The sequence below is a fragment of the Mustela nivalis genome (genome assembly GCF_964662115.1).
Source record: "Mustela nivalis genome assembly, contig: HAP1_SCAFFOLD_919, whole genome shotgun sequence".
NCBI classification, from domain to species: Eukaryota; Metazoa; Chordata; class Mammalia; order Carnivora; family Mustelidae; genus Mustela; species Mustela nivalis.
The window spans coordinates 9,149-33,402 of NW_028135745.1; the positions used below are offsets into that span (position 1 = coordinate 9,149).

The 24,254-nt window shown below is 44.9% G+C and overlaps 2 protein-coding genes across 6 annotated transcripts; both read right to left on the minus strand.

Annotated features, from left to right (window-relative positions):
- Positions 1-624: 624 nt before the first annotated feature.
- Positions 625-8,804, minus strand: LOC309857577 (uncharacterized protein). 5 transcript variants are annotated; one of them, XM_082750305.1, is made up of 4 exons: positions 6,106-8,804; positions 4,701-4,760; positions 1,699-1,879; positions 625-1,021 (listed from the first exon to the last, which is right to left on the minus strand). In XM_082750305.1, the coding sequence occupies exon 1, from the start codon at positions 8,669-8,671 to the stop codon at positions 7,796-7,798; it is 876 nt and encodes a 291-aa protein (XP_082606431.1). In that variant the 5' UTR covers positions 8,672-8,804; the 3' UTR covers positions 625-1,021; positions 1,699-1,879; positions 4,701-4,760; positions 6,106-7,795. The 5 variants fall into 5 exon arrangements, with proteins under 5 accessions (XP_082606431.1, XP_082606430.1, XP_082606432.1 ...); XM_082750304.1 differs by lacking the exon at positions 625-1,021 and having other exon boundaries at positions 1,633-1,879; XM_082750303.1 differs by lacking the exons at positions 625-1,021; positions 1,699-1,879 and adding an exon at positions 4,122-4,391.
- A 1,193-nt stretch (positions 8,805-9,997) lies between these two features.
- CDKN1B (cyclin dependent kinase inhibitor 1B) lies at positions 9,998-15,329 on the minus strand. The gene is made up of 3 exons (XM_082750308.1): positions 14,137-15,329; positions 13,472-13,601; positions 9,998-11,363 (listed from the first exon to the last, which is right to left on the minus strand). The coding sequence occupies exons 1-2, from the start codon at positions 14,609-14,611 to the stop codon at positions 13,480-13,482; spliced, it is 597 nt and encodes a 198-aa protein (XP_082606434.1). The 5' UTR covers positions 14,612-15,329; the 3' UTR covers positions 9,998-11,363; positions 13,472-13,479.
- Between the last annotated feature and the right edge of the window lie 8,925 nt (positions 15,330-24,254).

The following is a 24,254-nucleotide window of genomic DNA, read 5'->3' on the forward strand; positions in this document are numbered from 1 at the left end:
TCCAGTAAGATAATAAACGTTCACTGTTCCGTCTACACTATTGTATTATCATCTTCCTCTGACTCTTGTGAATATGCGGTTTTCAGCCAAAAATCAAGAATCTGGCTTCCCTGGAAAATAACCTGATCCACGTGGATGGACTACGTGATTCTGAGTAGGAAACAGAAATCACGGAGTCATAAACCAGCAGGAACCTATAAATCATCTTAACTTCCCCACTTTACAGGAAGTCAAGGATTAGAATATTTTCATCTATAAAATGGACCCTGGATGCCATGATCTCCCACACCTGGTATTCGGAGACTCTAAGATTTGCCCCAAGTCAGTCCCATGGAGAGTCACAGCTCAAGACTGGTCTGCTAACGAGAAATTTAAAACAATCCCCCCAGCACTACGTCCTAAGTAATAAAACTAAGACAGGGAGCTAATCTGTTGAATTCTGGGCAGGAGCTCTGGGTGTGCCAAATGCCAAAGATCAAGGAATGTGAGGTTTGGGATAATGTTATCCATAGTATCCCTTGTGCCAAAAAGATGGAATAGGGCACACAAAAATTTTTCAGGGCTTGTTAAGATATTCCTGAGTTAATGGGAATGCTATTTACACCTCATTTACGTGCTCTGGAAGCATATACCTCAAAACGCACTCCTCCTAATTCATATATAGATTTAATGATATCTGAAACTAAACAGACAGACAAATAGAAGGGAAATGAATTATAGAAATGCTTGTTCTCTGCCGATGTCTGAGAAAAGAGAACGAGAGACACGAAGAGAAACTTATTCTGCATTCCATAACTCTAAGGATAAATATTTTTCAAATTTGAATTACCTTTGCAGTTGTTTCTTATTAAAAGTTTTTTATAAGGGGAGGCTGCCTGGGTGGCTCAGTCAGTTAAGTGTCTGCCTTCTGCTCTGGTCGGATCCCAGGATACTGGGATCGAGCCCCACAAGGGGCTTCTTGTTCAGCGGGAAGCCTGCTTCTCCCTCTCCTGCTTCTCTTGCTCGTTCTCTCTCTCCCTCTCTGTCAAATAAATAAATTAAATATTTTTTTAAAGTAAGTAAATAAATAAATAAAATTTTTTGGACCAAAATGGAGTCATACCATAAACATTGTTCTGTGCCTATTTTAATATTATTGACTTTTCCTACGAATATATAAAGGAACCCAGAGTGTTTTAATGGCTGCAATCTGTGTCATTCTTAAATATACTACAGTTGATTTGAATAATCAATCCCATATTCCCACGTCTAAGGAGTTGTTATTTGTTTACTCCTTTGTTCCTTTTTATAATTATATACCTTCATAAAGATCAATATATGGTCAATATATCTTCAGTTATACATCTGATTATTTCCCAAAAGTAAATTTGTAGAAGAGGAATTATTAAAAAGGAAACCCACAGTCTACAAGGTAAAATGCAATGTGTGTCTGTTTTTGTAGGAGAGATTTCACATTTTCCCACGAGGCTGTCTATAATCCTGCCACCTAAAGACATTTATTCCATCATACAGTCTCTACTGATCTGATATTTTGTGCTTATCATATACTAAATTCCGCCTGAAGCTTTTAAGAGAATAGAGAACTTGAAGGAAGCCCCTGGCGAAGGCGGTGATTTGGGAGAGGCTGATTATCAGCCAACATACAGGAATTAAAACTGGGAATGAATGAGATGTGTCAAGGAAAGTGGCCGGACTCACTTTAAGAGGCTGATTCAGAGGATTTCCGTGGGCAAAAAAAGGTGACCCTACACGGAAGACTAGCCGGTTTGGATGACAGGAATCTGACACTGAATGTGAAAGGTGGTCATGGCTTCCACACATGCAAACTCTGCTTCTCTGGTCACCAGTGAAGCCCGGGGCAGGGACACGATCACTCAGCCTTGGATAGAAAGGAGGGAAGGAAAGGTTAAACTGCCAAGAAAGGATAACGGCCAACTTTGTATCTGAGTGATGCTAATTGTGACAGTACTTGCCTTGACTTATGTGTTCTGTATACAATTTATATTCCCATAGTTTTAAACTACAGTTGACCCTGTTTTCATGTTTTAAGAGCCTTTGTATTTCCTTTTCTGAAAACTGCATTCATATCCTTTGCTTATTTTCCTGTTGGTTTGCTTTTTTACATTGATTTATAGAAATTCTATAATTATCAGGGAAATTAGCCTTCCAGTATATGGGTTGTGGACAGTTTTCCCAGTTTGCCATTCTGTTTGTTTGGAGGGTGTGTGTTACTGATTTGGTACCACAAACAAATCTATACCAGATCCTTTCTGAGATCATTAGAAATGGCCCTAAACTCAACAAATGATTTATTTAGGTTTTTAAATAAAATTGTGTTAAATAGGGCACCTGGGTGGCTCAGGGGGTTAAGCCTCTGCCTTTGGCTCAGGTCATAATCTCAGAGTCCTGGGATTTAGGCTGCATGGGGCTCTCTGCTCAGCAGGGAACCTGCTCCCCCCAACCCTCGTACCCCCTCCCCCACCTCTCTGTCTATTAGTGATCTCTGTCAAATAAATAAATAAAACCTTTAAAAAAAATAGTGTTAAATAGGAGTGCCTGGGTGGCTCAGTCAGTTAACTGTACACCTTCGGCACAGGTCATGATCTCAGGGTCCTGGAATCGAGCCCCTTGTGGAGCGGGGAGCCAGCTTCTCCCTCTCCCTCTCCCTCTGCCACGCCCCCTGCACGTGTGCTCTCTCTCTCTCAAAAAAATAAATATTTTTAAAAAATCATTATTATTATTGTAATAATAAATAATAAATTGTAATAAAATCATTATTATTATTAAGTATAATTATTAATTATACTTAACATACGATTTACCATTTTAACCATTTTTTGCACTATATTGTTTATTAAATACCCCCAAAATATTGTTCTTCTTAAGGGTAATAACAGCAATAATTAAAATCGAGAAACATATTTACAGGGTTAATATAGTGCTGATTGTGGTTGCTTATTTGAGAATCCAAAATATGAACGGGATGTTATATTGTTTATAAATATATATAATGATTAATATCTATTATATAACAGGTACTGTGCTAAGTACCACAATACAATATCCCACTGAATAGGTTAATAACCCAATGAGAGAGCTAAAGGCATCCTCACTATAAAGCCAAAGAAATAGGAGCTTTAAAAGGTGAAGTAACTTGCAAAAGCTCTTATAGGCAATGAATTAGGTGAACAGGAATCAAACACAAGTACTCTTGACTCGAGCCTGAAATGCAACCAGTGTCTCACAAAGGATGGGACTCACAACACTGTGTGTGAGATTCTTTCAGACAGAACATGGACAACTTTAAAATTTTTCCAGTAGTGTGTGTGTGTATGTATGTATGTATGTATGAATGTATGTAAGTATGCATGCATGTAGGTATCTATATTTTTATTATGGTTTAACACATAATTTACCACTTTAAACATTTTTTAAATGTACAACTTAGTGGCATGAGGTATATCACACTGTTGTGCAACTATCACCCCTAGGTCATTGCCTCTGACTTTGCTGATACCTTTCGCCATACGGAAACCTTTTCATTTTTATGTCATTGAATTTAACAATATTATATTCAATAGACTCTGCTTTGTTTCATATCTAGAAAGACCTTCCCAACTCTCAGATTAGGTTTTTTTTTAAATCCTCTGAACTTTCTTCTGGTATGTCTATAATTTCATTTTTTTACACTTCACTCTAATCCTCCAGGAATTGATCCTGGTGTAAAGTATGCGATAAGGATCCCACTCCATTTTTTTAGATGCCTATAAGATTTCAGGGGCGCCTGGGTGGCTCAGTGGGTTAAAGTCTCTGCCTTCAGCTCAGGTCATGATCCCGGGATCCTGGGATCGAGTCCCACATCAGGCTCTCTGCTCATCGAGGAGCCTGCTTCCTCCTCTCTCTCTGCCTGCCTCTCTGCCTACTTGTGATCTCTTTTTAAAGAAAGAAAGAAAGAAAGAAAGAAAGAAAGAAAGAAAGAAAGAAAGAAAGAAAGAAAGAAAGAAAGAAATAGATTTCAAACTAGAGAAATTCATTTAAGTCCAAATGGGAAAACAGCCAAGCAAAAGCATCCAGGAAAATTCTGAAAAAACGAAAAGGACTGGTTGGGTATGGAGGATTAGTGCTACTAAACATTATGACATAATTCTAAATGTGCAGTAATTAAAAGAACATAGTCCTGAGTGCATAAACTGAGAGAACAATAGAATGGAATAGGATAATCAGAACTTACCAGAATTTAGTGTAAAAGTATAGATTTAATTGTCATCTTTATCACGTTGAATATTTCTATCCCAAGAATATGATGCACCTTTTCATTTGTTCAAGTCTTCCATTAGAGATATATCCACAGAGTGAGAACCCTGCTCCATCTGTCCCTGCCTTCCAGTCCACTGCAGAGTGGTAGTGAAAAGTTACCTGTAGACACTTTGTTTGGGGTCTAAATTGTTTTCCAGACTCATTCCTAACATATTGGACTCCTTAGTCTCTCTATTTACATAATGTGGAAAGCTGTTATCACGTCTGATTTCATCAGACAGATCTGTACCGTATTTCCAGTCTGGGCTCAAACCCAATACTAAGTGTTAAAGATGAAACAGTAGGTGTTAGGTGTTGGCAGAATTCTTTCTAAAGTTTCCGGAGGCTCAGTTTGGGCCTCACTTTCAGTTGGGAAATTCGGATAGCAGCTGGAAGTTACTTACTCATCAGTATTACTAGTCCCCACTCTCAAAGATAGTACTTCAGGTATCACAGGTGCCAGTCTAGAACAGCAATGTCCAATAGAAATAAAATGGGAGTCATATAAGGCAACTTAAGTCATAAGGTAACTTAAAGTTGTCCATTTAACCATGTTAAAAAAAAGTAAAAAGAAGCAGGTGAAATTTAATATTTTTTATTTCATACAATATATCAAAAACATGATAACTTTTTTAATATGTAATGAATATAAAACTTATTAATGAGATATTTAACACTCTTTTTCCTACTGATTCTTAAAACCTGGTGTGTCTTTCACAGTTGTAGCACATCTCAATTTGGACTAGCTACATTCAAGTGCTCAACAGCCACATATGGCTTCTGGCTACCATACTGGACAGTACAACTCAGAAGATGGTAATGACCAAGGAAAGTTGCTTAATTTACTGGAGAGCCATAAAGTTCAAGATTGGAAATACAGTATCTCAAGGGTCTAGAACAGACTTTGGAGGTAACTAGTCCTCACACTCCCTTGATATATGTGTCTTGTCTACAATGTCCCTATCAAGGGGTCATCCCGATTAGTAACTGATTCACACTTCAGGAATGATGAACTCACTGCTTCCTGAGGCTAGCCAGTCCATCTGTGGGCTTTCTTAACTCAAACAAATTCCTTTCTAAGGGCATAGATAGTTTGGTTTATGGTGGTCCAAGGAGCTCAGTTCGGTTGAGTAAGTAAAGCCTTAGCTGGGTTAGGAAGGACTGAAAGAGTTAAGAACTTAAAAAATGACTGGGGAAGTTGAGAACTGTTGACTGAAGGCTGGACTGAAGGGTGAGCTGGACATCTGGTTAAAATCGTTAGCTACAGTGCGAGAAGAATAAGAGACCCCCACAATGTATGCATATGTGCTAGCTTCACTAACCTGAAGATAGAGTGATTTGAATAATACTTTGAATTATTATAAACTTCTGAAATTTTCACAGCAAAGTGAAACATAATTGGACTATAATTAGTAAGGGCTATCATTTCTATTAGACCTGCAGTACAAATAACATTACCCTAAACCTTAAAGGACTTTATCAAAAGAATTAATTTCCAGACCCAGAAACCAAAGTCACTTTAAAAGTCATATTCCCTCTATCGTTTTTATCCTCAATTTTAACACTTGTCCTTACTCAAAAGCACTCTCGAAATCAGAGAGAAAACTTTTTTAAAAATCCAATAAAAATGACAGCAACTGGCTGAATTATGATGCATGCTAGCTGAGCAGCGCTTGAGGTAATAGACCTGAGCTATATTTACACCTTCCCTGTTTTCTTTCTTCTCCCCCCACCCCACCCCTTTGTTTGTGAGCAGATATTCTTTACTGGGCCAACTTCACCCCCAACCCCAGCCCTCCCCAAGTCTACCTTTCCAAGGCAGGGGAAGGTGCATCCTCTCCCGGGCTCCTGTCAGCAACTCCCTAGCACCTCTGGCCAGCAGCCGGCGAAACGGTGCGCCCTGGACATCCATTAACGTTTTATACTACATCTCTGTCCCCGCCGAAGCTACTCAGTTTGTTTACCGCGGCCCCACGCTCCCCTACCCGCCTGCACAATGTCAACGGCACTTCGGGGCAAAATGTTGGCACAGATGCTCCGCCTCCGCCCCGGCCTTCCCCAAACCAGCTAAAACACCCCACCTCGGGCCGCCGCAGTGGGTTTCATAGTACGAGGTGGGGTACTGTATTTTTTACAAGAAAACAAGCATCCGAAAAAAAAAAAAGAAGAAAGAACGAAAAGAAAAAATTCAAACTGCACGGGCCGGCCAATGGGGAAGGAGCGAGAGGTGGGCGGAGGAAGAGCTCGCCCGGCGGGGGGGGGGGGGGGGCGCGGGGGCTGGTATCGCAGGGGATTCGTGAAAACGCGCCGGGCGCACGGTTTGGGACCTTTTTTTTTTTTTTTCCCCCTTCCCCTTTCCTCCCTTTCCTCCCAAACCAGCTAAAGCTCGGGACTCCGCCTGAAGCCGCAGTCTTTCGGATCCACCTTAAATCTGCAGTGGACTCCGCGCAGGGGTCAGTGGGCGCAGCCAATGCCAATCAAGTTTACAACCACCAGCAAGGGAGGGGGAAAAAAAATAATCTTCGAGTTCTCTAATCCTACACACTCAGACGGACGCATGCACTCACATACATGGGCACACAAAAGGGAGGAGGGGGTGGGGGGATAGGCGCCCGAGTTAGTGTGTGTGTGGGGGGATGTTTGCAAAACGCTCGTTTGGGGCTCAGTGCCCGCGGCCCGAGCGCTCGGGGAAGGCGCGCGGGAAGCGCGGCCCGACCCGAGCGCCATGATGGTCGCCGCGGTTCGGAGCCCATTTTCTGGAGGGGGAGCAGCAATGATGCAATCCCCCGGCCCCGCGTCCCGGCCGCGCGCCCTTCTCCTTGCCTTTTCTTCGCGTTCCCGTGAGGCGCGTCGACGTTTCGCGCCCAAAACGCACCGATTTCTTTTTGTATTTTCGCTTTCTAATAATTGCCTACTGTATGTCCCCACGCGAGACAGACCTGGGACGCGGGCGGCCGCACGGGGGACTTTGCCTCCGTGCAAATACTACACTTTCGCTTCTGCAGGGTCCGACTGAGGCTGACCCCACCCCACCCCACCCCCACGCGAGCCGAGATCCCGGAGGTTCCCCCCACCCCGACCCCGGGTGGGCGGAGGGAATCTGGCAGGATAGTGCGCCCTCCTTCCCTGCACCCCCTCTCCAAGTTCGTCTGCAGGATTTTTACCTTAATGTTGGCGGGGAGGGAGGGGAGCGGGCTTTGGGTGTGGCTCAGGTGAAAGAGATAGCAAATTAATAAAAAGAAATCCACACTCTGAAAAGCAGATTGGAGATCCTAGACGTGCATTTAAAACACCTTTTCAATCAAAAAAAAAAAAAAAAAACCTTATGAAGAGCAAGTGTCTACGCTCACAATGATGTAGATGAAATGGCGAAGGCAGCGTTTCCCGGCCGCCAGGAAAAGTCGTTAGGCGCGGCCGGGGCGGTGGGCGCTCCGTGGCCTGAAAGGCCGCGCGCCCCGCTCCAATCCTGCGGATTTCCACGGTCCCCTAGGTCCCGCAGTCATGCCCCTGACCCCACATTTCCCCATTTCTTCCCTGCCCCAGTCCTCCGCGCCGGACAGCTGGGGATGCGTGTTGAGAGGTTGGTGGGGGTGGACTTTGCAAAGCGGCTGCAAAGTTGGAAGCGACCCCGCAAGCGGCTGTGGCGCTCGTCCCCTCCTGCGCGCCGCTGCGGTCCTCCTTGGCCCCCCGCGAGCCGGGAAGCCTTTCGAAATGCGCGGGGCTGCGGATCATTGGAGCCCAGGGTGGGAGTGGGAGCAGGCTGCTGCCCCGAATGCTCCACTGACTCGGAAAGGTTCTCCCCGTCGCTCAGATCCCCCCACCGCTCTAGAATTGGCCAGGTGCTGGTGTGGAGGGTATGACTGTGGGAAGAAGTGGGGGGCTTCCGCTTCTTTATTAGCCCGGAGGAGAGATGATGAGGGAGGAAAGTTGGTGAGAAACCGCCCCGCGCCACTGAGTGGGCCCGGGCGCAGCAGCCTTGCACGGCCTGCGGGCGCCCGGGGCGCGGGAACTGCGCGCAGTGACCCCGGCGGCGCGGGCGCTGCAAGTGGCAGACGAGCGGTGAGACTCGATGGGCTTTTCGTCCCGGGGCTCCAGCCGCCGGACCCCGCCGCTGCCGGGACGGGAGGGTGCGGGGCTTCGGGGGCAGTTTGGAGAGAGGACGACGCACGGGCCTGGGCAGCAGGGTGGTGGGTGGCTGGCGCCCGCGGCCGCATCCCCTCATAGGGACGCCCGCGGCGAGCCCCGCCGTCAGGGGCCGGGGAGAGGACGCTTCGAATATTGGGGACGCACTTGGAGAGTTGACACAGACGTGGAAAGGACTGACCCGGTGACTCGGGGGCTGCGTTCCTGTGAACGTGCCTGGCGCGGCAAGCATCCACTTCTTCCTGGCCCAGAACTCCTAAAACGCAGTCTCTAAAAATTCACATTAAAGATGACTTTTGAGGAAAGGAAAATGGGGTACAGGCAGCAATTAAGAGTCTTTTGTCAGAGACTTTTTGAAGTACGCTTTTTTGGCTCAGAAAGTAATTTTATTTCATTATTTCCTGACTCTCCATTCCTTCCTCCCCATTTTGAATTGTTTTCTTGCTTTCTCGGTGTCTTCCTGAAAAAACACCCCATCTGCGTGTTTTGAATAGAATCACAAAAACACCTTTAGCCTATAATTAAAATAATACCTACTTGGAAGACGTAGCCCAGCCACCAAAGGACCTTCTTTCCCCTTCCCGGCAGCAGCAGAGAGACGACCTACCCCCCTCCACACGCCTTTTTTTTTTTTTTTTTCTTTTTTTTAGCAACTTCAGGTCAAAATAAGCTCAAACTATCTTGTTCAGAGTCCCTTTTGGGGTGCGAAAATGTAAACGCAAGTATTTGAGGGTAACAGTTTAACCCAAATAAAGATTTTTGCAATTTAACCATCTGCAGATGCCTAGAAAAAATAACTTACTTTTACACCTTAGCTCCATTTTTAAGAGAATGTGAAATAACAGGAAATCAGTTTTTAGTAAATTTGACTTTAAAAGGCCTTGTTTAAATTTTTTATTTAAATAAAAAAAATATCTATCTCTGCCATGTGGATATGGGCCCCAAACCTTCAGATGTGGTATTCAGATGAACCAGTTTTAGGTTGTGTGAATTATCACCAGGAAAGTTCAACTTTGAGGAGTTTTTCATGACCAGTTTAATTTGAAGAATAACTGTTTTAAATTAGTGTGGAATGCATGCCGATTTCTAGAAGACCTATATGTATCTTCATACTTTGGACAAGAGGTGTACACTACATGGTCTAAGCAACTGCTCTCATTTCTCACAACATTCCATGTGTAAATACACAATTTAGAGAAGTCACCATGTTACTTTCATTTTCAGTCCTGCAAATGTGTGATCAGCCAGCCTACACTTACGTAAAAATTTTTGGTTCTGATACATATCCTCTAAGACCTAAATATTTGAACTAATGAGAGATTTGACAATCTTACTTATATGAAAATGTGGCTTTTCCACTTCACATGTCTAAAGCTTTGCTCACTCGTACAGAACGTAGTGGAAAATAGTGACTACCACATTCAGAGCCACATAAACATCATCACAGACATGGGCCTAAATTATCAAGATATTTGCCACTTCACATTGTATTTGTGTAAGACTAGAATGCCAGGTCAAATACCTCAAGCTTAATAAAGCACATTACAGTTAAACTCAATGAATAGCTATGGAAGGTTTATTTATTGATTGCTTCATGTTTAACAATAATTGGCATCTTTTTCACACATTACAAAAAATTATACTTGGCTCAGTATGCAACCTTTTAAGCATAGCCATATTATTTAACATAAGAAGGGAAAAAACCTATTCTACTCAATACAGCATTTACAAATGCACAAAACATGCCACTTTGGCTTGTATATGGTCTAGATTAAAAAAAAATCTCTTTTTAACATAAATAAGTTAGTATAATTTTTCAGTGTCTTTACAGAGTTATGTACACAGGTACACTTCAAACAGTTTGTTTCATACACACAGGCAATGTAAAAATACTGTTTAAAGATGTAGTATCCATTTCAGTAATTCCACGTGTGCTTTTCTCTCTATACACTTTTCTTTAAAAATACCATTTCCTTTGGACATTTTAACAAATAGAATGAGAAGCTTTAAATTAAAAATTATTTCATTATTCTTCTTATGTGAAGTTGCAGATCTTTAAAAAATATCCAAGGATTTGGAATTATTTTGACCATGTCTACATAGCCCAAAGTCCAAAAAATTAAGAAAATTTCTCAACAAACCTGATAAAAATTAGACGGTCAATTCTGAGCATTCAGAACTCCCCCATATACCCCAGATTTTTGCCCAGAATTACCTGGAATGATTACCTAACTGCTGAATAATTAACTGGTAAATTCCAATTTTAAGAGGAACTGGGGGGAAGGGCAGGGATGACTGAGAATAGGTTTCGTTTTGGTTTTTTTTTGCTGTTGTTAAAAAAAAAAAAAAAGCCATTTGCCAGTATATATGGAATCATCAGAGCTCCCAAATGAGAAAAGGCTTCATGTAAAAATAATTGGCCATTATTTGCAACCGGTGCTCAAATTCAGATGCTTTTTTTAAATGAAGTATCAATTTTCACTGAAAGAGACACTACATCTTTAAACAATTCAAACCCTTCCCAAAACTGCTTCTTTCCATGCAAGTCAAATATTTTACTCCTTGCTCTAAATGGAAGCAAGCTCTTCATAAGGTCCCCCCCATGCCAATTCCGCAGCCCCCCCCACCCTCCCTTCCCCCAAAGTTTATGTGCTACATAAAAAGTAAAAACTATATACACAGGTAGTACAATGAAGCAAATAAGGAAAAACCTAATTGCACAATGCTACATCCAATGCTTTTAGAGGCAGATCATTTAAGAGTGCCTAAAAATTTTAGTGTTATTGTGTTGTTGCTTTTCAGTGCTTTATACAGGATGTCCATTCCATGGAGTCAGCGATATGTATTAAAAATTTTTAATTTCTATCTTCCTTGCTTCATCAAGCAGTGATGTATCTGATAAACAAGGAAACGTGCTCTTAATTCTGCAAAAGAAAAAAAAAGAATTAGGAGAACAGCACTAGAACAGCATTACCAATGAAGTACAGGAATCATTTTGTCACTGTCTTAATTGTGAAATACCTAAGCGACAGAACAGAAAAGTGTGTACTAAAAGTTCATGACTATAGTCCTCTCCATCCAATGTTTCTTTCATTAGCTTTTTACTCTCCTCTGTGTCATGTATTCTTGTTTATAGAGCGGTGGGTCTCACTAGTGGGCATTTTTGCCCCCCAAGAGACATTTGGCAATGTTTGGAGGCATTTTTGGTTGTTAACACTGGGGGTGGGGAGGGTGCTACTGGCATCCGTTGGGAAAGGCCAGGGTTGCTGCCAAACATTCTACTAATGCACAGGACAGCGTCCCACAACAAAGAATTATTCAGCCCAAAATGCCAACAGTGCAGAGGTTGAGAAACCCTGGTCTAGAGAATTGGGGTCAAAGACAGTAAGGAGAGGAAAACTAAGAAACTGTAATACTTAACAGTGTCAGATCTTCTAAATTTAAAAAACACCTGGGCCTATAACTTATAAATGCTTGCCAAAGAAAAATTCTAAACATTCTAGTTTCTTGGTCATATGCAAAATACACACATGAATGCTTTTGAACAAGTTCTTATTACTATTTCTAGTATTCTCTGAACTGGCAGTATTTACTAACAAATGCCTCTCTGTATGTCAGAGGGGGGTCAGATCAAAATTCAGTAGGTGTGATTCACTGTGGCTCATCTGATGAGCTAGGCTACAGGTCACAAACCACAAGTCCCAAGCTAAAGGCTGCTTCAGGAAATTTTTTAATCCAATTTTCCCACTTCATATATAGCTATAAAATAGAGATTCTACAGGGATGTTTTGTATAAGCTTTGAAAAATGTCAGATAGGTGTGAAGAAATCACATATATGATATTATGAGCTAAAAACACAACAAACTAGAATCGCACCTTAATCTCTATGTTCTTTATTCTTACCTTTTTATAAATGAGAATTTTAAAAATTAGTAACATCTACTGAAATCTCTTTATGTGCGAAGCTATGACTGTGTTTGGGGTTGGGGAAGAGGTCATGGTCCTCGAAGGTATGAAGTTTTCAAACTATTAACATATACACTTTGATCATTATGGATAACCAATCTGTGGAAAGTTGAGGGCTCAAATATTCAAATTAACTATTCATATTGATCAGACTTTAGTAGATGGAAAAAAATCTCCACTTCTCTTGCCTAAGGTAGATCTACCCTTGCGGCCCTTGTTATCTATTACCCGTTTTCCCTACAAATATCCCAATCATCCTGTTTTAGCACAATGAGACAATTAGTATACATATTCTGACTTGTGCCTGGACTGCTTAATCCAACAAAGTTAACTTCTGCTTTGCAACTTCAGTGTTATCAGAAAATTCTGTAGGGACCTAAGCATTTTTCCATTTTATTTTGTTCCCCCCGCCGCACCCCCCCCCCGCCTTTTTTTTTTTTTTAAATACACAGGGCTCATTTCCTGTTCTCCAAATTTGTAAGCAAACAGAAAGTAGCAGTTTGTGAAAATGATAAAAGAATGTAATATACCTCTCTATTCACACTGTTAACGGAATTCACCAGGTATGAGCCATTTGTACCTAACTTTTCCCTCAAATTTTAAAATTTAATCACTTGCCATTTTCCCACATATACCTCAAAATCTGTTACTGAGTCAACTTGAACCTCTGGGAAATGAATTCTCATGAAGTGGGACTGAGGCATATCCCAGTTCTTGTTCAGATGGGGGAAAGAACCTATTGTTCCCAACAAGTTTTGGTGGGATTCAGAGGGACTGGACCTTCCTACTCATCGGTCTTTGGTCACAAGTAATTGGCTAGGACACCTGCTCTGGTTATTCAGTGTTTCAAGGAAAAATGATCCCGGGATGTAGAAACTGCAAAAATTAACAGTATCCCCACCAGTGATTCCCAACCTTCCCCATTCCTACTTTTTGACTTCCCAAAATATAAACAATACAAAAACCCACAAGCTCTAGTGTGCCAGCAACCACTAAGATCGGGTATGTCAGGGTATGAAAACCCAATTCGGGGTGTCAGTTACAAGCTCCTAGCAAACAACCCACCGAACAGTTTACGTTTGACGTCTTCTGAGGCCCGGCTTCTTGGGCGTCTGCTCCACTGAACCCCCGTTCGGGGAACCGTCTGAGACATTTTCTTCTGTTCTGTTGGCTCTTTTGTTTTGAGGAGAGGAATCTAAGGGCAAGAGGGAGTTTTAAAAAAGAACACACACAACCTTTATTAGGAAAACAATGGCTGACAGAAGTTGGCACAATAGTCAGAGGATGAAAAACCCACACCTCCACCCACAATCCTGGATCCGTCATGCCCAGTGGCCTTTAAGGGCACAAAATGAGGTTGTTTTCACATAACAGAAAGTGTATTCTACGCCCCAAAGCTCTCTCTCCATTGCCAAGAGGGAGGCCGCTGATAAACATCCCTGCGTAGTCACAGACCTACCGCTGGCTAGCGGGGAGGCACTGCGATGTTTTCGGTTGGAGAAATGGTCAGATACTACCCCCCGGGGCTCCTGACTTAAAAACCATCACCAGACAAGCGGTCAGCCGGACAGCATTTAATAAAAACCTAAGATTAGGGCAGTTCGCTCTAAAAAGCTACATCGGAATGCTCTGGGGGAAAAAAAGCGGAGGTGAAGACCCTCAAGCAGGTCAAACTGATGCCCCAGCCGGACAGACAGACGGACATGTTCGGTTTGGGGAAGGGTCATTACCGTCTGTGGCCGGTCGCTTCCTTATCCCAGTGCACTGCTCCGCTAAGCCGGCCTGGTTGTCCGCCGTGTCAGTCTTTTGGTCTACCAAGTGTGTGTCCTCTGAGTTTGCCTGAGACCCCATTAAAGGTACCGCCTGGCGGGTCCCGCTGACGTCCTGGCTCTCCTGCGCCGGCACCTTGCAGGCGCCTTTGGGTGGCCGCGGGGGTCTGTAGTAGAACTCGGGCAAGCTGCCCTTCTCCACCTCCTGCCATTCGTATTTGCCCTCCAGGGGCTTGTGATTCTGGAAATCAAAATTCCACTTGCGCTGGCTTGCCTCTTCCATGTCTCTGCGGTGCTTCTCCAAGTCCCGGGTCAGCTCTTCGTGGTTGACCGGGCCGAAGAGGTTTCTGCAGGCGGAGGGCTTGGGGTACTCCGCCTGTCTGGCGTCCATCCGCTCCAGGCTCGGGCTCCCGTTAGACACCCGCACGTTTGACATCTTCCTCCCGGGTCTTCACGACCGCCTCGCGCGCGCGCTCGCAGAACAAAACTGAACAAAACAAAACGCCCCGACCCAGCCCGCACCCCTCTTATAAGCCCTGCGACCGCGCTCGGAGCCAAGAGAAACAAACACGGACAAGTAACTGCCCGAGCGTCAGGGGCGCGCAGGCTCTGCGGGAGGGGGAGGGGAAGCCCCGGCCAGGCAGCCGAGAGCCGCCGCCGATCAAGTGTACCGGCGAGCTCGAGGGCGGGGAGGGGAGGGGAGTGGAGAGAGGAGGGGGTGGCAAAGCCCGTCCAAGCCCGGGCGGCGGCGAGCCCGCGGGTCCCGCCAACCCAGCGGCTCTCCAAACCTTGCCGGCGTCGGAGTCGCGGAGCGGCGAGGCAGTGGGGACAGGGGAGGGGGAGAAAAACACCCCGAAAAGACGAGCCCCCTTTTTTTAGTTGCCCAATATGGCGGTGGAAGGGAGGCTGACGAAGAAGAAAATGATTGACACCGCAAGTCTATTTAAACAGAGGAGGAGATCCATTGGTTGCGGCGCCGGGAGCCGCCCCGCCGAGGCTGGCGAGCGAGGCCTTAAGGTGGCCCCGCGCGGCCGCGCCGCCTCCCCGCCCGCCCGCGCGCGCAGCCGCCGACAGCGCCGCCCGGAGATTGGCTGGTCGCGTGACTGCCGGAGGTGTGTCGCTGCCAGCAAACCTGCTCCGGCTGGCCTCGGAGAAATTAAAAACGAGACAAACAAACTCGCCAAACGGCCGGGAAGCCGGGGAGGGGCAGGAGGGGCGGGGGCGGCGGGGCCTCGGGTTCAGGTCCCCGCGCGGCGCTGCCTGGCGCGCCCGCTGCTCGCCGGGGGGTGTGGGGGACGGAGGGGCAGGATCCCGTGATCTCCAAGGTGGTTGGCGGTCGGTTTACGCCTTGGTGGCGATCCTGTTTTCCCCGCGGTCGCCGAGCCTGGGGGGTGCGGGCCGCTGACGGCCGAGGCAGGCTGTGGAAGCTCTGCCCCCCCCCCCAGCTGGGCTCTCGCCCCTGGGCCCTAACTTCTGGCACTGCAGGGAGGCAGGGTAGCCTGCTCCGAGGGGCTAGAAGCCCCCCCGCCTGGGTGCCTCAGCTGGGGGTGAGCCCCGGTTAGCTCACTGTGAATCTAGAAGTCTCTGCTCTTCTAGGGAAACGGGGGGTTTGGGGAAGAAGCCGAGGCGAACCTGGACGCAGCACTTTCAATGTATTCTGAACCCAAGGTCTCCCTCAGTAAAAGTAAGCGTTTCAAGATCAAGAAGTCCGCTGGTCTCCCAAGTCCCTAATGAACTTGGTAGCGATCTCAGATACACTTGGGTTTCAAAAGCGAGGTTACACCCCTGACAGAGGTTCTGGCTTCCCTAGCACAGTTAAAGCCATTGACAGGAGCTGCGTGTGGGAACTCCGTCTCCTCTTCATTTTTCGATTCTTTCCTGGGGCTGTAGCAGTTTCCACTACCTGAGTCCGACGCCAAATACAACAGCCCCTTCCTTCCTCCACCTTTTTCTCCCACTAGATTGACTGCTCTTGCCCTCCCAGAACAGAATTTAGATGCAAGGGAATGCCTTTAGACCTGCGGCTACAAATCGTTGAAGGGTGAAAGTAATCTGAAAGTCCAGATTATGAAATGATTCATAAAACCCACCACAACCATATCCTCACGTCTGATATTATTACTTGGGCGTTTCTCGGCTTCCCTTTGCAGCTAGAAATTACCTACCAGGATGATCCTGCGCAGGGTGGTGGGACTTAAAACGGTAGGCGGAGGGGCTGTCCTATCCGAGGCCGAGCTCAAAGGCTCTTCTGCTGTCTCCCTCCACCCCACGGCGGCATCCCCATACATACAATCTTGGTTTGGGACATAGTACATTTTACTGGAAACTAATCTCCCTCAGTTGTAATCGTACACAGCACCAATGTTTTCTTAATGCATCTATGCCACAGGTGAGTTTGATTTTTAACTTGTTTTCTTAACCACATATTGTTTGTGTGTTCCACTTGTGTGGGGCCCTGCCTCGCTCATCTCAGCACTCCAGAATGTCAGAGCAGGCAGCACTGGGGCTCAACCCTCTCTTTTATACCACTGAGGAAACTGACAGCAGGAGAGGTTTCCTGTCCAGGGATGCCTAGCCAGTTGATAGCAGACCAGGGGCTAGAGGCAGGTCTCCTCTCAGGCTGGTTCATTTTCTCTTTCTTTCCTCCCTAAAGGTTCAGGTTTTGTCTGCATTCGCCTGGGCTGTATGTAGCCTGCAGGTCCTCCTCTCTTACAAGTGATTCAAAATGGCTCCCGCTCATTCCCTGGGCTGCCTGCAGATGTTTCCTTGATGTGGCCTGTGGTCACTGATATTTATATGCAGCTGTCACTGGCTTTTCCCATCACTATGCACTAGTTCAACTAAAATGCAGATTCCAAAAGGACAAGGGTGATACCCAGAAAGCAGTGAGAGAAGAGAGGCAGTGTCCCAAACTTGTTTCAAAGTCAGGACTTCCTACCTGCTTAACAAAATATTTGTCTGATCCTGTGAGAGCCTGAGTGAGAGGTCTTGCCTCTATTTTTCCACGTCGAATGCACTACTTAATTTACTGGGCTGGAAAAGGGGGGAAAAGGATGAGAAAATTAGGATAGGCCTCCATACCATAATTTATACCCTATTCCTGAAAGTAGGTCATTGTTGACATTTTTACCTAATTGCTAGCCTACACAGGAATTCTATAATTTATATAACATAAATTCACATGTAGGAATAAAGTACCACATATATGTAAAAGGAGGTATTCCATTCCATTCCAACATACGGCAAGAGTTGGATTTTATTAATGGAATTAATATCTTCCATAAGAGGAAAAAATCAGTCTTTCCACCCCCTACGCACCCTGAATCTTTCTTCCAGTAATATGTAGAAGCACCATTTTGTTGCTTTGTTAATCCTGAAAAGTAAACGAGTCACAGTCACGCCACCTTAAGACAACGGGCCGCCTGCAGAAAGGCTGTGCTTACACAGACCGGGCTATGATCTAAAGTGTTTTGTTTACAGTCCAGGCACCGGAGATCGGTGCGGGTAAATAATGAGAAGGCAGGCGTCTGCTGTAGTAGCGACGAAGCGTGGAAAAAAAAAAAAAAATACTACAGAGTCCGCAGGGGAAGAGGGAATGTGCACATCCGAGCGCCATCCTCTTGCGGAAAGCATTCGGCTGCGAATGAGTAAGCCACCTCGAAACGCTCAGAAAAACAGCACGAAGGCGGAGCTTGGGTAGAATGCAAAAAGTTCCACTCGCACTGCTCTAAAATGGGCTCTGCTTCCCCAGGACCTAGAATCTCGTCCTGAGCGGTGTTTTTGCAAGTCGTTTTCACTCCGGATAGTTTTCTCCTTAGAACGGAGCAGTGTCATGTAAGCCAGCCCAGATTTCCGTGTCCTTCACACACCGAGAGAGGCAGACCCCAAAATAACTTCTGACACCTGTGTGGTGGTCAAGTGTCCAAATGCGGTGGTAGGGCGAGCCCGCCTCCCAGATGCGGTCCTCTCAGTGAGGGGAAGGCCTGCAGCCCCCCCCCCCCCATCCCCCGTGTTTCTGAGAAGGTACTAGTTTCCTGGCCCAGCAGCCCCTCCCACCACAAGTAACCCAATTTTAATCCTTCCTCGAGGATGTTTATAATGAGGCAGCTTTTGCTCAATTTCGCTGTTCTCCGAAACCCACATACTTTCAGAGTTTGAGAAAATTTCACAGTCCACTGTTTCTGACATTTTCATTCAGTGGAACAAATATTTATTAGGCACCTTCTACTAATTTGCTTATCCTTTTTCTCTTTCGACAAATATTTACTGCCCGCCTTGGATCTATCAGGCATTATCTTAGGCGCTGCGGATAGAGCAGTAAACAGATTTAGAGGAGGGTGAAACTTACGTTCTAGGAGGAGGGGGGACCAAATAAACACAAAAATACAGGAGGGAAGGATAGACTATGTAAGGAAGTGATACGTGCTCTAGAGAAAGAATGAGCAGGGGCAAGGAAAAGAGAGGGCCGTGAGGTCCTAAAGGGACCAGAGTGGCCGGGAAAGGCCTCACTGAGGAAGTGGCCCTGGGGAGAAACCCTGAGGACTTGAGAAATCAAGCTGTGTGGATAGCTGGGGAAAGGGGTCCCAATAAAGGGAACAGCAAATGCAAACCCTCTGAAGTGAGATCTTGTATGATGTGTTCCAGGAATAGCCAGAGGAGTGGTAGCAGGAACTCAGACCACACAAGACCATCTAGGCCTCTGTGGAGTTTTGTGTGTGTGTGTGTGTGTGTGTGTGTGGTTTTTGTTGTTGTTGTTGTTGTTTGGTTTTGTATGGCTTTTGTTTTTTATTTATTTTTATTTTTTTAAAGATTTTATTTGTTTAATTTACAGAGAGACACAGCGAGAGAGGGAGCACAAATAGGGGGAGTGGGAGAGGGAGAAGCAGGCTTCCCTCTGAGCAGGGAGCCTAATGTGGGGCTCGATCCCATAACCCTGGGATCATGACCTGAGCCAAAGGCATCCGCTTAACAATGGAGCCACCCAGGTGTCCCTGTTTTTTATTTTTTTGACACGGGTGGGGTGGTACGGGTAAAAGCTGGGGGAACAGCAAGGTGAGGGAGAAGCAGGCTTCCTGCTGAGCAGAGAGGGGGAGGTGGGGCTCTATCCCAGGACTCTGGGACCATGACCTGAGCGGAAGACAGAGGCTTAACCGATGGAGCCACCCAGGTGCCCTGCCTCTCTGGAGTTTTTATCGGGAACTGAGTGATGAGAAGCCACTGGGACATTAGGAGGTTTTAAGCAGCTGAATGATGTGCTCTTACCATATGTGAGGTATTCCCCCACAGAGTTGTTCTCAGCAGCATGGGGCTTAAAAGGATGACTTAAGTCACGATCTCTGCCTTTAGGAAGTATACATCGGGTGTGTGGGAGGCCACCATGTGCACAAAAAATTGCAGAGGTTGAAAGCGGCACCTGCAAGAACAGGTTACAAAGATGAACTCCAAAGGAGGGAGGAGGAAGAAGCCTTCAAGGAAGTGATATATGAGTATGTCTTCGATCTTGAAGAAGGAGAAAAATATCAAGATTCTCAGGATGTATTGGTAGGAGTGGTCATTGGGGGATGGGATCAGACAGTTGGCAGTCCATGGATTGTATACTAAAAAACGAACGAACAAACAAAAACCCCATCTTTACTCAGTAAGCAATGGGAACTCATGGAGCTTTTGGTGACGTGAATAACATGATCACTGTCCAGGTTTGCCTCTTGAACAAGGGGAAGCCTGGGCTTTGAGAGACAGTGTCCAGGGACAGAGCTAAGTGGAAAGCTAGGTAGACAGTCCCATCACAGTGTTAATCCAAAGGAAGCTAAGGGTTACGAGGCAAGAGGGTAGAAGCATGGGTCACCAGACCAGGATGAGAGGATTGGGAACAGAGGTTTGGAGGCCATCTGGCACAATCACCTGAGCGACAAAGGCATAGCTCAGATGCTTTGTATGTGGTGATTATGGCCTCACCATAGGAGAGGCTAACTGCTAAGCAGCCCAAACTGTCTTGGACAACCAGATCTTTGTGGTAGGAAGTGGCATCTGACAATAGATGGGTATGAGCCTGAAGAGGCTGACTCAGGGAGGCCATTCAGGTAACTTCAGAGGCTCAAGCAAGGGCTACAAGAGCATGAAGCAGTGCTGGGGAGGAGGGAATGAAAAGCTCAGAACAAACGTAGGATTGCTTAGGTAATTTGAAGAGCAAAGGGGATTGGGGAAAGACAGAGATATGAAGGCTGACTTGAAGGCCTCACACTTAGGTATTTCAGAGTCATGCATTAACGAAGAGCAGTCACATGGAGGGAGGAGTTAGCAGATTGCTAGCTGTCCCCCCAGATCCATTCTTGCTTTGTCCCTTTGTCTCAGAATTATACCTGGGCTTACAGTTGCCCAGCCACACTAAATTTCCCAGTGCACAGATAGATATGGACTTATGATCGGGTATTTTCCACAGAATGTAAGGAAAAGTGGTATGTGGTCTCCCAAGTCCAGCGCATAAAACCTGTCACATCAGCTTCCTGCTTCTGCCTCTCTCTTTCCCCCTTCCCATGGGCTATAAGGGTGAATACTACTGCAACTTTGGAAGCCACATGTTTTTCATTTTGCTTTTGTTTTAAGTAAGCTTTACACCCAACATGGGGCTTGAACTCACAACCCCAAGACCAAGAGTCGCATGCTCTACTGATGGAGCCAGACAGGTGTCCTTGAAGCCACATGTTGAAGGTGATCAACCTGGGTCCCTGACTTGAAAGAAAACATAAAAACTTCTATTTCACTGAACCATTACATTTGGGGTCTATTTGCTCTAGCATCCTGCAGTCAATTCTAATTAGTATAGAGAGGGAAGTTGGGGAGATAAGGAATAGGGAAGATTAAGAATTTGATACAGTCAGCATATACATTGAAACTCTGATCCTCAGGAAGAAAAAAAAGAGAGGCTATGTTTGTTAAGAGGGCTACAGAGATAATATTAGAAACATGAATCTGAAACATAATGTGAAAGGTTGTCTTGGTTGGTGGGGCTCTGTGAGACCTGTCCATATTTACAAATGTGCCATTAGTCATATGGCTACATCAGATACTTAGTAGATTAAAAGTTACAGAAGCATGGGAATGAGGATGTACTAGGTGTTCTCTATCTGTTTATGTTTGTAGCACACTGGAGGTATGCAACATTCATTGTTTCTTTACTGTCCCATGCTCTTTTCTCAGAGAGTCTGTTCCCTTAGCCTCTTCTGCTGAGGGCCAGCTGATTACAAGACACTGTTCCCATTCCGTTCCTGAACCTGACCAGATGAGGAAAAAGGAGGCATCTTATCTGACCTAAACGTGGCCAACCAAATTCGCTCTTCTGAAAAGTCTCAGAAACTTCAGTTAATAAATTGTAAGTTAGGGATTATTAAAGTAATGAAGATTTGGAATTGGAAGAGCTGTTTTAAGGGCACCTGGGTGGCTCAGACCGTTAAGCGTCTGCCTTCGGCTCAGGTCATGATCCCAGGATCCTGGGATTGAGACCCTGCATCAGACCCCCTGCTCAGCGGAGAACCTGCTTCTCCCTCTCCCTCTGCCTCCTCCTGCTTGTGCTCTCTCTCTGTGTCAAATAAATAAATAAAATCTTTAAAATTTTGTTTTAAAAATGAAAGAGCTGTTTTAAGAAAGGTATCTTTGACCCATATATGATGGATATGCCCATGAAGATCACCTGTAGAGTGTCAGAAGAAAGAGACATGTAAAGAGGGGTAGAGAAGAGAGACCATGGGTTTTAGAAAGACAACCCCTAGCCACCAAAGACTCCCCAGTTTCTGGATCCTGAAGCTCATGAGGCCCAACTCCCTGGACTTAAGTTTTGTGGACAGCCCTGTATTTATAAAACAGTCCCCCCCCCCTTTTTTTCCAAGCTAGTTTGTTAATGGGTTTCTATTAGCAGAACCTAAGATGTTCCTGATGAACACAACAGTTTACATATGTGAAAGCACTTTTTCTGGTGTCATCACATTTGGCCCTCATAAGAGCACAGTTATGAGACAAATACTATTATGCTCCTCACAGATGAAGGCCTGAGACAGAAGGCTGAGTGTTCCAAAGCCACGCAAGAGAGCAAAAAAGGCACAAAGACTAGCATGCCTGCTTTTGTGAAGCAGTCCAGAGTCCAAGGTGATGACACTTGTAGAAGATGCAATGACATGGTGGGTTTGTAAATTTTATGACTGAGGAATCATTGCCTAAACTGACCTACAATGCAGTATTCATAAAAAGAGTTTCGGTGAAGGGGGCACCTGGGTGGCTCAGTCAAACCAAGTCCACAACTTGGTTTCAGCTGAGGTCATGATCCTGTGAGTCTTGGAATCCAGCCCCAGGCTGGTCCCTGTGTGTTCAGGGACTCAGCGAGGGATTGAGGGGGGCGGTCTGCTTGAAATGCTTTCCTTTTGCCGCTCCCTCACCACATGCGTGCACTCATTCTCTCAAATAAATAAATCTTAAAAAAAAAAAAAAAAAAAAAGAAGTTTCTGGGGGAAATGACAGTTAAATTCCTGCAAAGAAAAGTAGCAACTTTGAAAGGAACTGGATTCAAATTGATAAGTGGGGTCATGCTTTAAAGAAAAGAAATAACTCAAGCATCTCAACTTAGAGGCAAATTGTCATTTCCAAGTAAAATATAGTAAGCAAATGCGGATTTGCTAGTATTGCTTGTTTCATAAGCATGGGAAATAAATAGAAAGAACTGGAATTGTGACTGCATACCTGATTTATGTGATTTATTTACCTAATTTATTCAGTTTCCAAGACTGAAATGTAAGTGGACAACTTCTGGACTAGAACATGGAATTTGAGATAATAAACATGTTCACTACCAATTCACTGTTTTCAGCCACATTCTGTTCTTTAAACTGAGAAAACATGAAGGAGAAAACCTCCCTTGATTATGATCTCAGTCTTCAGTTTATGCAGTTACACTCAAAAAGAGAGAGAGAGAGAAGAGAAAGTGCTCATTTTCTACTCCTGACCACTCTCTGAATAACTGTTCACATGAATATTTGTTCATTCCTTCATTCATTAAATTTTTAATGAGCCCTTACCAGATGCCAGGCTTTCTGGGGACACAGTAGAAAACAAAGATAGCCAAAGTCCTGCTTTCATGCAATGGAGCTTATACTCAAGTGTGGAAGGCAGACAATACACAAACAAACAAGCATAGTGTGTCATGTTGTTACAAGTGCTAGAAAGAAAAATAAACTACTCCAGGGTAAGAGAGTAATGACGGCAGATGCTATACTAAAAGGAAAGAATTCATTGATAAAGTGACATTTGAATAGAGACCTCAATGAAATGAGGGCATTGACTATGTAATTTTCTATGTTCTAGGCAGAGGAAATAGCAAATCCCAGCGCCCTGAGGTAGGAATGTGTCTTGAATGGCTGAAGAACAGTAAGGGAACTAGTAAGCCAGAAATAAAGTAGGCATGGGGAGGTAGGAAATGAAATCAGACAGTGGGTAGGGGCCCAGAAGAGGTATACTTTATAAGCCATGCTAAAGACTTTGGGTTTTATTCCATTTAAGATAAGCCGTCTTTGAGCAGAGAGTTTTGATGGGACTTTGGCTAACTTTGATCACTTTGCTGAGTGGGAAATACTTCAAAGAAGCAAGAGAGAAGCAGAAAGACCAGGTAGCAGACCACTGCAATAATCCAAAAAGAGGTCATGTTGCCTCAGACCAGGATGGTAGCAGTGTAAGTAGAAAAAGGATAGAATTGATAGAAGTGTTTCTAAAGCCATAGCTTATGGATTACCTGAAGGTTTGGAAATGTGTGTATCAGGGAGAGGAGTCCACAATGACTCCAAAGCTTTTTGGCCTAAGCAGCTGAAGGAAAGTTTGGTCATTTGCTGAAATGAGGTTGGCTGAGAGAGGGACAAATTTCACTGTGAATGCGTTAAGCTTGAGATATCCATAAACATCCAAATTGAGATGGTGAGTAAAAGCAGATGTATATGTGAGTCTGGAATTCAGGGGAGAGAAGTTTGTGTTGGAGATACAGATTTGGAAATTTTCAGCATTTAGGTGATGGGACTAAAAAGCCATGGGACCAGATGAGGTCA

Excerpts from the sequence above, each read along its gene's own strand:
- CDKN1B (XM_082750308.1), bottom strand. The coding sequence starts at position 14,611 with ATGTCAAACGTGCGGGTGTCTAACGGGAGCCCGAGCCTGGAGCGGATG. Across the intron at positions 13,602-14,136 it reads GAAGCGACCGGCCACAGACG|ATTCCTCTCCTCAAAACAAA; the intron begins GTAATGACCCTT and ends TCTTGCCCTTAG.
- LOC309857577 (XM_082750305.1), bottom strand. The coding sequence starts at position 8,671 with ATGCTTGCCGCGCCAGGCACGTTCACAGGAACGCAGCCCCCGAGTCAC.